Source organism: Chiloscyllium punctatum, chromosome 7 (genome assembly GCF_047496795.1).
Source record: "Chiloscyllium punctatum isolate Juve2018m chromosome 7, sChiPun1.3, whole genome shotgun sequence".
Classification (NCBI taxonomy): domain Eukaryota; kingdom Metazoa; phylum Chordata; class Chondrichthyes; order Orectolobiformes; family Hemiscylliidae; genus Chiloscyllium; species Chiloscyllium punctatum.
Window position 1 is genome coordinate 95,387,898 of NC_092745.1, and position 14,416 is coordinate 95,402,313.

The following is a 14,416-nucleotide window of genomic DNA, read 5'->3' on the forward strand; positions in this document are numbered from 1 at the left end:
TATTCAAGCCTGGATATTCCAGGTGTTGCTGCATTTGCATGTGGACTGCTTCAGTGTCTGAGAAACATGAGACAATGAGCATTCCCACTTTTGATGCTGGGGGAGTCATTTGATGAAACAGTTGAAGATGGTTGAAATTCTTTTCTGTATCTTTTCTCTTTATTAAATGCTGCTTAATCAGTACCTGATTTGGTAATAAATTTTCTTTTGTCTCCTTTTCTGTGGTTTTGTTTTCTCAATCTCTCAATTTGATTTGTTAAAGAGAAACAATGTTATTTTTTACTCTGGTTGCATATGCCCTCCTGCATTTTTTTGCTATTAGCTTGGACTCTCAGTAACTGGCAATGTACAAATGTATTTCTAATAGCAGATGCCATTAAAGCCCAAGCTGCAGCAAATTTGGGCAGATGTTCAAGAGTGATTAGAGTGAGGTGGGTCTTGTTGTATACAAGTTTCTTCAGGTTATTAACCTGAGCTAATAGGAACCCTGGCTGACCAAACAAGGAATCTCAGTTCTGGGGACTGACTCTGTACTATCTGGGCCACAGTTAGCATGTACTGCCACTGGTTTCTGCTTTTGGGGAACCTGATTCCTGAACTAGCTGAACTATATGGCCAATTTGTTAACTTTTTTTATTATTGTTTTTAGTTCCCTAAACAGAGGAGAGTCTAACCTCCTGGCTATATTGGTCAGCCAGGGCATTCCTGATTGTCCCAGGTTAACAGTACACACTAACAGGACTCTAAATCTCCTGTGTTTTTTTTTTATTTTTCCCCACACTACTGCCTCACAGTGGTAGTACTTATATTTCGGTGTTCCTCCTTTATTGAGGACTGATTATAAACTGCCTAACGTACACAGTCAATGTGTTTCAGTTCTCACTACGGCACAGTTGTTTTACTGGCTGGTTGCAGCCCGTGTTACTCTTTTCTCCTTTATTTTGAGAAAAGGACTATGCTGATTTTGTGGCAGGGCTTAGCCCTTGCATTGATTTTTTTTCTTCTTTTGAATGTGTTTTCACTTTTTGGTGTTCGGACTGAGCCTTTGTGAGAAAATGCAGCTTTCCAGATAAGCTGTTCCTATGGGTAGGCCTGGCCCTTTGTTGATGGCTAAGGCCTCTGTAAAGACTGAACACCTGTGTGTGCTGGGAAGTGAGCATTTGCTGTGCCCTGGAGTTCAGGCGTGGACTCTGCCTTCGGGAGTGGACCATACCCCTGTGAGTTAACAGCACTGTCACAATGTACAGTGTTCCTGTGAGTGGGCCTGGCTGTCTCTGGGTGGTAAAAACTGGATTAATGGTGCTGGAAGAGCACAGCAGTTCAGGCAGCATCCAACGAGCAGCGAAATCGACGTTTCGGGCAAAAGCCCTTCATCAGGAATAAAGGCAGTGAGCTTGAAGCGTGGAGAGATAAGCTAGAGGAGGGTGGGGGTGGGGAGAGAGTAGCATAGAGTACAATGGGTGAGTGGGAGAGGAGATGAAGGTGATAGGTCAAGGAGGAGAGGGTGGAGTGGATAGGTGGAAAAGGAGATAGACAGGTCAGACAAGTCAAGGAGACAGTGCTGAGCTGGAAGTTTGAAACTAGGATGAGGTGGGGGAAGGGGAGATGAGGAAACTGTTGAAGTCCACATTGATGCCCTGGGGTTGAAGTGTTCCGAGGTGGAAGATGAGGCGTTCTTCCTCCAGGTGTCTGGTGGTGAGGGAGCGGCGGTGAAGGAGGCCCAGGACCTCCATGTCCTTGGCAGAGTGGGAGGGGGAGTTGAAATGTTGGGCCACGGGGCAGTTTGGTTGATTGGTGCGGGTGTCTCGGAGATGTTCCTTAAAGCGCTCTGCTAGGAGGCGCCCAGTCTCCCCAATGTAGAGGAGACCACATCGGGAGCAACGGATACAATAAATGATATTAGTGGATGTGCAGGTGAAACTTTGATGGATGTGGAAGGCTCCTTTAGGGCCTTGGATAGAGGTGAGGGAGGAGGTGTGGGCACAGGCTTTACAGTTCCTGCGGTGGCAGGGGAAAGTGCCAGAATGGGAAGGTGTGTCGTAGGGGGGTGTGGACCTGACCAGGTAGTCGCGGAGGGAATGGTCTTTGCAGAAGGCGGAAAGGGGTGGGGAGGGAAATATATCCCTGGTGGTGGGGTCTTTTTGGAGATGGCGGAAATGTCGGCGGATGATTTGGTTTATGCGAAGGTTTGTAGGGTGGAAGTTGAGCACCAGGGGCGTTCTGTCCTTGTTATGGTTGGAGGGGTGGGGTCTGAGGGCGGAGGTGTGGGATGTGGACGAGATGCGTTGGATGGCATCTTTAACCACGTGGGAAGGGAAATTGCGGTCTCTAAAGAAGGAGGCCATCTGGTGTGTCCTATGGTGGAGCTGGTCCTCCTGGGACCAGATACGGCGGAGGCGGAGAAATTGGGAATACGGGATGGCATTTTTGCAAGAGATAGGGTGGGAAGAGGTGTCATCCAGGTAGCTGTGGAGTCGGTGGGTTTGTAAAAAATGTCAGTGTCAAGTCGGTCGTCATTAATGGAGATGGAGAGGTCCAGGAAGGGGAGCGAGGTGTCAGAGATGGTCCAGGTAAATTTAAGGTCAGGGTGGAATGTGTTGGTGAAGTTGATGAATTGCTCAACCTCCTCGTGGGAGCACGAGGTGGCGCCAATGCAGTCATCAATGTAGCGGAGGAAGAAGTGGGGAGTGGTGCCGGTGTAATTATGGAAGATCGACTGTTCTACATAGCCAACAAAGAGACAGGCATAGCTGTCTCTGGGTGGGCCAGACTTCTGTGGAGACTGAACATCTGTGTGTGCGCATGCTGCGGAGCGTGTATTTGCTGCTTTCATGAGTGTTCTCTGTATACCGGAATGGACTTTGGTTGTAGACCCTATCTCTGACCATGCATCCTGCATACTGGAATGGACTCTGCATTTTGAAGAGAACTGCTTATGGTAAAGGACTCTGTTGATGATTAACTGACTCTTGTTGGTTGGGTTTATCACCTGCAATGTCTTGCATGTCCCTGGGTCTGGCAGGTCTCATTGGGAGGCTCATAGGACATCCTGAAAGCTGTCACCCTGAGAGCAAGAGGGTGGGTAGGCTGACCTGTGAACCTGAAAGTGGGTAGGCTGCCCCAAAGGCCGGAAGGTGGGTAGGCCATTCTGGCATTGTTGTCCTAAGAAGAGGTAATCTGGACTCGCTGTCCGAGAGGTGGCTGGAAGGTGTGTCGGAGCAACAGAGTACCAGAAGGTGTATAGGGGCAGGCCAAGGTCCAGAAGACTTGTGGGCTGCCCTTTGCGCCATCGTCGCAGGGAGGGGGATGGGCTATACTAGAGGTGGCCAGAAGAGAGATCAGGACAGTCCACAGGCCAAATGACGTGTCGAGGTGGGTGAGAGCCAGATGGTATGTGGGGCAAACAGAGCGCTCGATGGCAGGTAGGCCGTCTCAGTGCTGTCACCTCAGGCAGGTACTGTGGCAGGCTGTCGGAGAGGTGGTCGGAAGGCACAATATGGCATTTAGGGAAGTCTGAAGGTGGGTGGGCTGTCCTTGTTGCGGTCGTACCTGGTAGTTGGGGAAACAGGCTGTCCTAGAGATGGCCGGAACGTGTGTCAGGGTGGACCGAGAGCCAGAAGAGGTGCAGGGGTGGGCTGCCTTTTGAGTGGCCAGAAAGTGGGAGGGACGGCTGGGTTGCCAGAGGTGTCTATGATATATGCACTGATTTATTGTTCGATTTATCAAATTGTCTGTATGTTATTGCATTTACTGTTTCCTCCTTTAATGTAAGGTGGGACTCGAGGTTCATCCTAGTTTCCCCTGTGAACTGATTGATTGTATGGTGGGGTTTGGCTTTACTGCCCCTTTCCCCTGTGAGTTGCTGTTTCTTGTAAATGACTTAATTGTTTGTAATTTTTACTGGTTAATAAAAAAAAAAGTGGATTCAGAATCTCAGTTCTGGAGACTGACTCTGTGCTGGCTGGGCCACAGTCAGTGTGTACTGTTCTGGTTTCTGTTTTTTGGGGAACCTGATTCCTGAACTGGCTGAATTATCTCGCCAATTTGTTAACTGGTATTCCTTTTTATTGAAAACTGATTTTTAAATTGCTTGATTTACACAGTCAGTGTGTTTTAGGTGTAACTCAGTTCTCATTAGGGGACTGTTGTTTCACTGGATGGTTACAGCCTGCGTTACTCTTTTATTTTGAGAAAAGGACTGTTGATTTTATGGCAGGGCTTAGCCCTTGCACTCTGGTTTTCTTTATTTTGAATGTGTTTTCATCTTTTTGGTGTTTGGACTGAGCCTTTGTGAGAAAATGCATCTTTCCAGATGAGCTGTTCCTGTATGGGTAGGCCTGGTCCTTTGTGGATGACTAGGTCTCTGTAAAGACTTGAACACCTGTGTATGTGTTGGAAGGTGAGCAATTGTTGCCTTCGGGAGTGGTGAGTTAAACCCTGTGAGTTAACTGCAGCATGACAATGTTGGTGGGCCTTGGTTCTCTATGAATGTGCCAGACCTTTATAGAGTCAACACCTGCACTGCTTCTCATTTCATTGAAACAATGACTTGAAAGTGGGGTTTGAGGTTTGTCCTCATTTCCCTGAAAACTGGTTGAATGGTGGGATTTGGAGTCTGGTTTTGCTGCCCTTTTCCCCAATAAATTGCTGTTTCTTGTATGCAACTGTTCATAATTTGTGTTGGTTAACAAATTTTTTTTAAAAAGCAGGGTTTTTAGAATCTCTTCTGGCAACTTACTGAGCTGGCTTGCCATAGTCAGTGTTATGGAGGGTCTATTGTTTTATTTGGTTGTGGGGAACAAGCGCTTGAGCTGGCTGGCCTTTAGGCTTGCTGACCACAGCCAGTTTGCCCTGGCTGTTGAGTTGGCTGGCCACTGCCAGTGGTTTGATGGGGCCTTTTTTTCTTTTAACACATCTGTTTTGTTTTCCTTCTTGAGGATCTGACTTTTTAAGCAGTGGCACTGCTTGGTTTATTCATTTTCCTTGGGGAACTGGCCTTTTAGCTGGCTAGTTGCAACCCAGCAGTATTGTGATTTTGGGGAAGGTGTGAGAGTGAGAGACACAATTTGGCAGTGGGACTTATTCTTTGTTCCACGGTCAGCTGTTTGGACTGAACTTCTTACCTGTCCTGTTTTGATTCTTGTGCATGGACTGAACCTTCTATGGTGGGCTTGACCTCATTGAGTATTTGGATTTGTTGTATGGGGCTAGGCCCCTTGGAGCGGATTGTGGCGGTGAGTGGGCCAGACTTCATGGGGGAGCCGAGACTTCCTGTGCAGGGTGTGCATCCTGCTGACGGGAGTGAACCCTACTATTGGAGGCAGGTTCTGGTTTGGGAAGTTAGATTCTGCGACAGTCTGCTCCTTTTTTGGGTTTGCAGTGTACTGTTGTGTGTGTATTGTTTGCACTGTATCTTAGGTTGTGATTGAATTGTGTTTCCATATTTGCATTGAGTTTTATTTATCTCTGGGGGTGCTGGTGTGTGGGTTTCATTTTATGCACTTTTTTTGGCTGTTTGCTGTGTTTTTATGAGATTGCGATGTGGTTGATTTCATTGGTTATGTTTATTGCTTTTCCTGTTGGTTATAGGGGGGACTTGAGGCATTTGTCTTTGGGACCCTGTTTCTTTGTAGTTTTGTTTTACTGTTAATTGTTCGTGATATATGTTTGACAATTTGTGTACTGTTGAATGAAAATGAGGAATAAATAGGGGATTTAGAATCTCAATTCAGGTGACTGACTCTAAGCTGGCTGGCCAAAGCCAGTGAACTGTATAAATAAAGGGTGACTTGGTGACTAGATACTGGTCTCTGCAGTTATTTCAGTGGCAACCACTGAAAACAATACGTGCTTGAAGAACACTGACTCAACAGTCATCTTAGAGTTGGGGGTCAGCATTTCTGGCATCATGTCTTTATTTGGGAAGCTTGATTCGTTTGATCCTGTGTTGAAGACTAGGCCCAGATGTGGAAAGAATGCAGTATTTTCTCTGGGCAAATGACATTGCGGTACATGAAAAGCAGCAAATAATCATTCTGACTGCTGTGGACCTGCACCATTTTCAGTAATAAGGGGTCTAACATTCCCAGAGATACCAGTGTTAGAGTTGGTTAAGTACTATTATGACCCCACACCACCTCTAATCCTGAGACATTCAGTTTTATTTGGCTGTTGGAGAACTGGAGGAATCTGCAACAGGGTTTTTGACAAGGTTAAGATAATCGACAGGCACGTGATTCTGGGTTAACCCTGAATGCGATGCTGAGACTGTTTGATATGTGGAATTAATGGTGTAATCATGTGGAAGTACCTACTCGCTGAAGCCAAACTGGACTTCAAGCAGGCACTATAATTTGCTTTGTTATTAAAAAATGCTGCGCGTGGAGCATGGGATCTACAGGGCATCCCAGTGGAAGTGGATACCCTCATCTGTCCAGCTGAGTTTGAAGAATACCCACTTGCATGTAGGCAATTGTAGAGCCTCATGCAGGGCACATCCTGAGCAGAGGGACCCGAGGCCAGCCCAAAGCAGAATCTCACAAAGCTGTGCCTTAGTGGTTTAAAAAGTTCTTCAGATTGGGGCTAGCAAGCCATTATGGTTGCTGTTGGTATGCAGACATGAGACAGCAAAGGAATCCTTGGAAGGCCTGACTTGAGTAAGAAAACTCGTAGGCTAGTATCCAGGAGGCTATAGACCCTGCATTGTCCCCCTTTTTGTGGGTTGGAACAAATAATTTGCTCAGTAACATCCAAATTAGAACTGATTAATTTCAATGTTCAGTTAAATGGTCACCCAGTTCCCATGGAGGATACTGGCGTAGCTGTACATGTTGTTGCAGAACCCATCTTTAACGCGATTTGCTTAAGTCTCCAACCCTTAAGATTGCACAAAACCTCGGCCAAACTGAGAACATACATTGGGGAACCATTGCAAATGCATTCTGGTCTCCTACAAGAAGCAGTTGGTGCAGGCATCGCTGATGGGGATAAGGACTTTTCAGGAAGGGCTTGGGACTGTCAAAGAGGCCAAAGCCACTTTACTTGTTAACCAGGAAGCAATAGTCTGATTTTTCAAGGCCTGCCCAATGCCATTTGCCTTGCGGGTGAAAATAGAAGCGCCTCAAGAGGCCGGAGAGTAAAGGAATCATCAAACCAGTGCAGTTTGCCGAATGTGCAGCATTTGTCTTAGTGACTGCAAAGTCTGACAGCTCAGTTTGCCTTTGTGGGGATTTTAAGCAAATGGTAAACTGTTCTTGCAGCTGGATAAATATCCAATCCCTCACACAGAGGATTTGTATATAAAGTTGGTAGGGGCCCAGTCCTTTTTGAAGCTGAACGTGAGTGACACCTACCTGCAATTGCAACTGATAAGGAACCTTAGAAGTATGCCACAATTAACACCTGTAAGTGTTTATACGGTATAAAAGACTGCCATTTGGGGAATCATCTGCCTGTGCCCTTTTTCCAGCAGACCAGCGAGAACATTTTATAAGGGCTACCCCAGGTTGCCATTTATCTGGATGATCTGCTAATAACCCAAAAGACCACGAAGGAACACGCGATGTCTACCAGCACTCGAGATTTTCAGGGAAAGGTGGGCACTGCAGGGAGTGGAGTGTATTAATTCCTCCTCTTTTTCTCCCTCCCCAAACTCTATTTTGATTTAATCCTTGCCGTCCCCTTCACTGTTTGATCATGCAGCATTGCCATTTGATGTGAAGGGCACTAGGTGTCACTAGCCACTTGGATATTTTCTTCCTGATGGTGGAAATTGAATAAAGACTTGTTACACCTGTTGTCTTTCACTGTCTCTCTCACCTGCACACACACAACATGGATGCTGGGGAAAAATATAAGCACTACTGCAGGTCGGTGGTATTGTGGGGGTAAAAGAGAACAAAATAGCATTTGGAGAACTCTGATGTACTGCTTAAACGTTTCTCCTATACAGGTGTATACCTCAGAACGGAAAACTGTGTGCGCCAGCTGCCTGAAGTCATAAAACAGGGTTATGCCTGTCAGAAAATAAAGTGATGGGGAGTGAAGGACCCCTGTTCCCACCTCCAAACGAGAGCATAGGTCTTTCATTGGGTTCATGAATTATTATGGATACTGTCCAAACTCTTCCAGGGTTTTCAAAATAAAGATACAAGCGAGAAGCTATGTCTGGTGACAAGAGTTGGATGCCAACATAGCTTTGGTGGGGAGTGCCAAAAATGCCAACAAGGGCAAACATTGCTACCACCAGCAGCTCACGTGTAGGACTAGCTGGGTAAACCCTGGACTCTGTTACATGTGGACTATGCTGGCCCTTTCATGGGCTTAATGTTGTAGGTGATTGTGGATGGACATGCACAAAGTCCATTTGTGAAAGCTTTGGGATGACAATTGAATAGCTGCGAGCATTGTTCACGATACATGGACTCCCAGAAGTATTAGAAACAGACAGTGGGATGTCACTTACCAGCAGAGAATTTAAGTATTTCCTGAAGTCAAATGGCATTCTGCACATATCAACCACCATCCAATGGTATGGCAAAAAGTGGTCCAAACATTGAAGCCAGGCTTGAAGAAGCAGTCTACAGTGTTGCTTGATACTAAACTGTTCTGTTCAATTATTGGATCACCTCTCTCAAAAGAGGGATAGCTCCAGTAGAATTGTTGAGAAGACTCCTCACCAGGTTCAACCTGATTTTTTTTTTCCCCTGGTGGGGGATGGCGGTGAAACTGAAGCAGGAATGTCTGTGTCGCCTTTAACCGCGTGAGTTTAATTTGGGTACAAACTTTGGAGCCAGAACCATGGAAGTGGCCCTGTATGAATATGAGGCAAGGTCAAGTCCCATGATCTACAAAGTGTTTGGGTAGCTGAGGGGGTTCTGAACAAACATGGATCACCTGAAAACCATTACTTTGCAAATAGGCATGAGCCAAATATACCTGGCCCCTCATCGCAGCCAGAAGGCCCCTCAGAAATTGTAGGTTCTTTCCCACCATCTAGTGTTGAGGAAATTTTGGAATCCGAGATTGATGCAGCCTCAATGCAATTACCGCCAGAAGAGAAGGAAACACTCAAGATGGTCTTGATGCAAGAGACTGGCTACGGTCTGATACGTGACGCCAGCAGCAGTGTCCGAATTGGAGATATCCGACATGAGGCAAAAACCCGGCAGAAAAAACTACAGGAGAAACACCAGGCCTACATCCCCCAAACTTTTGTTGGGAGTGGAGTGATTGCAACCAGGTATTTTGTGTTGACTGAAATGTTCTTGATTGGAACTGAATTGAATTTATTGTCGTGTGTACCAAGGCACAATGAAAAGCCTTGTCTTGCGAGCAATATAGGCAGATCAGAGTTAATTAGCATGGATAAGTAAATAATGGGTAAATAGCAGTCAAAACAAAAAAAAACAGGTACAGACAAATGTTAAGAGTTTGAGAGTTCAGTATTCTAACAACAGTAGGGTAGAAACTGTTTTGAAACTGGCTGGTGTGTGTTCAGGCTTCTATACTTTCTCCCTGATGGTAGAGATTCTTGAGGAGAAAGGGTCAGTAAGTCAGTATGTGGGGCGATGAAGTGCTGGAAGGGCAACAGCCTGACTGTAGGAAAGTAGGTTAGGGGTGGTTTTGTTCGTATGTGGGGTGACCGTGAGCCAGTGCCCAACATCCGTCCTGAAGGAAAATGGGCTGGGGAGAGTCAATCAGTACGCAGGGCTGTCAGATTGGAAGGCTGGCAACCAGCTTGTAGGAAAGTGGCCCGGGGTAGACCAACCAGTACATTGGGTGACGGGTGATCGACGACCAGAGTGGAGGATTTGTCAATACAGAGGGTGGCCAGAGACCGGAAGGCTGACATCTTCCCTGTGGGAAGGCTAGCTAAGGACTGCCTGATCAGTACATGGTGCGGATGGGTATCAGGTGTTTTTTTTAATAGCGATATTGAGACTATGATTTGATTGCACTGTCTTGCCTATGTTTGTTACTGTTATCTTTGTGATGAATGGAATTGAGATTTGAGGTTTGTCTTCATCTCCCTGAAAACTGTTTGAACTGTGGGGTTTGGGGTTTGACTTTGCTGCCTTATCCCTTGTATATAGTGGGTTTTTTTGTGAACTGCTGCTTTCTGTTTATTGTTAACTGTACTCTGTACTGTTTAATAAATGTATAAAGAGTATTTAGAATCTCCTCCGTTTAGGGGACTGACTCGGTTGGCTGGGCCACAGTCAGTGTGTTACTGCTGCTGTTAGTTTTTTTTGCGCCTGGTTTAGGGGGATCTGATTCCTGAACTGGCTGAATTATATTGCCAGTTTGTTAACTGGTATTCCTTTTTTAGTGACGACTGATTTCTAAACTGCCTGATTTCATACAATGTGTTTCAGGTGTAACTCGGTTCTTATTAACTCAGTTCTTGTTTCACTGGCTGGTTACAGCCTGTGTTGCTCTTTTACTTTTGAGAAAAGGACTATGCTGATTTTTTTTGTGGCAGGGCTCAGCTGTTGCACTCTTGTTTTTCATTTGAATGTGTCTTCACTTTTTTTGGTGTTTTGGACTAAGCCCTTGTGCGAAAATACATCTTTTGAGATGAGCTGTCCCTGTGGGTTGGCCTGGCCCTTGTCAGTGGACTAAGCCTTTGTAAAGACTGAACACCTGTGTGTGCTGGGAGGTGAATATTTGCTGCACCCTGGAGTGGATTCTGCCTTTGGGAGTGGACCAAACCCCTATCTGAGATATTGTTGGACAGACAAGATTCCAAAGCTTCCAAAGCATGTGGAAATGTTACTAGAGAGGAATTAATGCTATCGTTTACATGGTGGACGCTGCAGACTTTGAAAATATTGAAGCTTCAAAGAATGAAGTTCATAACTTATTACATAAATCACAGTTGCAAGGAATTCGTGTTGGAGAGAAACTAGATTGGGGCACTCCCCAGAATGGAACACCATATGCCTGTCTGCTCCAGCTCATCACTTGCTCCTTCATGCATCCATCTTGGCTAGCAGTTGCAATCACTTGAAGGATATGTTATGCACCAAACCCTTTCATTTCAATGTGCCTCTGTCAGGCTGAGGATGCATACACATCATGTTGGCTTCAATCTTCTCTCTTTCATCTACCCCCTCTTCCCCCCCCCCCCCCCCCCCCCCCCAACCAGCTGTAGCATCGAATGTTGACTCCTTTCCTGTTCTTCATGTGTAAATATCAAAAGCAATGATTTCAAATTGATTAGAATAAAAATAAACTGGATTTAGAATCTCCTCAGTTAGGGGACTGACTCTGTTGAAAAACATGTTTCTGCTTTTTGGGGAACTTGATCCTTGAACTGACTGAATTATCCAGCCAGTTTGTTAACTGGTATTCCTTTTTTTTATTGACTGTAAATCAGGCAGTTTAGAAATCAGTAGTCTGTGTTTCAGGTGTATTTTAGCCCTCATTAGGGAACTGTTGTTTCACTGAGTGCCTACAGCCTGTGTGTTAGTCATTTTCTCAAAGTAAAAGAGTGTGTTGATTTTTGTGGCAGGGCTTAGCCCTAGCACTCTGGTTTTCTTGTTTTTGTATGTTTTCACTTTTTTGGTTCTTGGACTGAGCCCTTGTGAGAAAATACATCTTTCCAGATGAACATTTCCTGTGTGGGTAGGCCTGGCCCTTTGGTGGTTTAGGTCTCTGTAAAGACTGAACACCTGTGTGTGTACCAGGAGGTGAGCAATTGCTGTGTCCTTGAGTTTGAGTGGACCAAATCCGTGAGTTAACTGCATCTTTATAATGTACTGTATTCGTGTGAGTGGGCTTGGTTCTCTATGGATGGGCCAGGATTCTGTGGAGACTGAATACCTGTGGGGTGTGCACTTGCTGTCTATGGTTGTGGGCTCTGTTTGTTGATAATTTGACTCTGTCTTGTTGGATTTATCAGCTGCGCTGTCTTATGTGTTCCTTGGTCTGGAAGGCCTTACTGTGAGCTCGAAGGCTCATAGGAAAGAGAGCTTTCAGACAACCTAGAGCCGGAGGGTGGCTAGGCCGTCCTGTGAACCTGAAATTAGGTAGGCTGCCCCAAAAGCTGGAAGGTGAGTAGGCCATTCTGAACGCTGTTGTCCCGAGGAAAGGGTAATTGGGACAAGCTGTCCGAGAAGTGGCCGGAAGGTGCACGGTGCAAATGGAGAGCTGGAAGGGGAGTAGGGACGGGCTGCCTTTGAGTGGCTGGGAAGGACGGGTGACTTGGTGGGTTGCTCGGGGGGGGGGGGGGGGGGGGGGGGGGGAGGTGTTTGTATTCTACACACTGTTTCTTATCTAATTGGATTGTCTGGTAAATATTTGTTACTGTTGCTTTTGTGATGACTGAAAGTGGGATTTGAGCTTTGTCTTTATTTCCCTGGAAAGTGTTTGAATGGTGGGGTTTGGGGTCTGGCTTTACTGCCTCTTTCCCTTGTAAATTGTTGTTTCTCTGTATATGGCTGTTAACATTAATTGTTTATTTGTAAATTGTACTGTTTTAATAAAACAAAAAAGTGGGATTTTGAATCTCCTCTTGTGGTGGTGGGGGGTGGAAAGAGAGGTGGGGACTGACTGAGCTGGATAGCCATAGCTAGTGTACTGTGCACAAGTAAAGGGTGACTTTGTGATTGGATGCCAGCCATTTCATGTGCAGTTATATCATGTTCCTTTTCTGGCAATGTTATGGGTTGGGCCTTGACTAGAACACCATGAGACATGTCTTAGAATCTTGTGTGCCAGGCAATGTCCCTGTATAACGAATCACATTTATTATGGAGGTCATTGCTACACAAGTCCAAATAGATTATATATTGAAATTCTAGATTGGGATTGCTTGATTCAGTGGCTTCACTTTGGCCTTGAAGTCAAACTGGCAACATAGTTTTCATTAGTCCAGTTGGACCATTTCATGTTATATTGCTTTATCAAACTTTCTGGTATTGTCATGCTGAATTTCTGTTTTTTAGTGATATGTTTGTTTAGAATATGAATTAAATTAAAAAGTTTATGTACTGGGCCGATGACCCTCACAGTATCAAGGAATAAGGCACAGCTATATTTTAATGTAACTATTTTTCAGATTATTTCAGAATGACTGCTGGAAAAGCCATGATTGGGAAGCTAGCCCCTGATTTTGAAGCCACTGCTGTGATGCCAAATGGACAATTTGAGCAACTTAAACTGTCTAAATATAGAGGTAAAAATAATGCCAGAGTGTAGGTAAAGTTATAAAACAATGGTTGAAAATTTAATTAAGGTTTGTAATAACTTGACAGATTGGATAGATTTGTAAGTGTGATTTTGTGAGCTGTTTGATCGTCATAAAATTGTTGGTGTGTCGCAGAGCCAGCAGCAACACACTGACCTCTGCTTGCTACAACTGGAAGAGGAGCTATAAATTTGTTTTTTTTAACCCCTCATTTGATTACAACAGAAATTTGAATATTTTTAGTACACAGCTATATCACACAACCTAATTTTGACTCTTGAACTATCATTTACAAACTTGCCTTGAGTGAAAGAAAGAAAGGAATGTTATTACTCTCATTAAGAAAAATGAAGGAATTTTACATCATCCTCTCCCATTCACACGCACGCAAAACAGAGATATAAAGTTTAAAAGAGGAAAGTGTATGGTATAATAGGAATATAGATGATGCTGTTTAACAATTTCCGAGAGACTTTCAGTTGCCAAAATTAAACCTCAGCCCATAGTGGTTCTGTTATAGTGTGGAATCCTCAGCAGTAACAAATTCTGAAGAAACCTTGAGTTCCTGGTAAATTTATGTTTCTCCAATCCGTTTCCTCAGCAGTTAGCTTTCAAAATGCTGAAACGAACAAGAGAAAGCAAAGGACTTCCAGTCATTGTTGTAAATCCATTTTCTTTGTGCTGCTCTGCCATAGAGTTATTTATTTGCATACTGAGTTTGGCTTCAGGATGAATAGTTGTAGGCTTCCCTTTCGTGCTTAATATATGCAGCTTAAGTGTTACTTTAAGAGTTTCTTGATGCCTGACTGGGTTTGTGTCTTTAGACAAGTTCATAATTTCAGTTCAGCTGATATGGCTTTATCAGTATTGGTTTTCTGAACTAACCTCTGTCTTTAGTCAGATGATCACTGCAACAATTTTAGGTTCATATTTTTTGCTTTTAAAAACAATTTCAGTTCTTTTTGAGGGTGTCTGGTATCAAAATCAGATGACGGAGAATGGAAGTTGATAATCCATATTTTCCATTAATCTGAACACCACTTTAAACTGCAACATGATACTTGAGAAACACCCACATGCTAATCAGTCCTCATTTGCTTTACTATTCAAGTTCCTCGCATGAAGATAGACAAAAGTTTTAGCTTTCTGGACCTCCTATGTCTTTGTCTACTGGAGCATGTCTTAGCGTTCCTTCTATATCCAGAATGGAACTTGTTCCCGACT

At 44.6% G+C, this 14,416-nt stretch overlaps 1 protein-coding gene across 2 annotated transcripts in view; it reads left to right on the top strand.

Moving 5' to 3' along the window:
- Nucleotides 1–14,416, top strand: part of LOC140479948 (peroxiredoxin-1-like) — a 57,715-nt gene that overhangs the window by 3,559 nt on the left and 39,740 nt on the right. Inside the window, exons 1-2 of one of the 2 annotated variants that reach the window (XM_072574370.1) lie at nucleotides 11,684–11,693; nucleotides 13,064–13,180. In XM_072574370.1, coding sequence (XP_072430471.1) covers nucleotides 13,075–13,180 — 106 coding nt within the window. In that variant the 5' untranslated portion in view covers nucleotides 11,684–11,693; nucleotides 13,064–13,074. Of the gene's footprint in view, nucleotides 1–11,683; nucleotides 11,694–13,063; nucleotides 13,181–14,416 lie in introns of those variants that run through there. The other variant, XM_072574369.1, reaches the window with a different exon arrangement.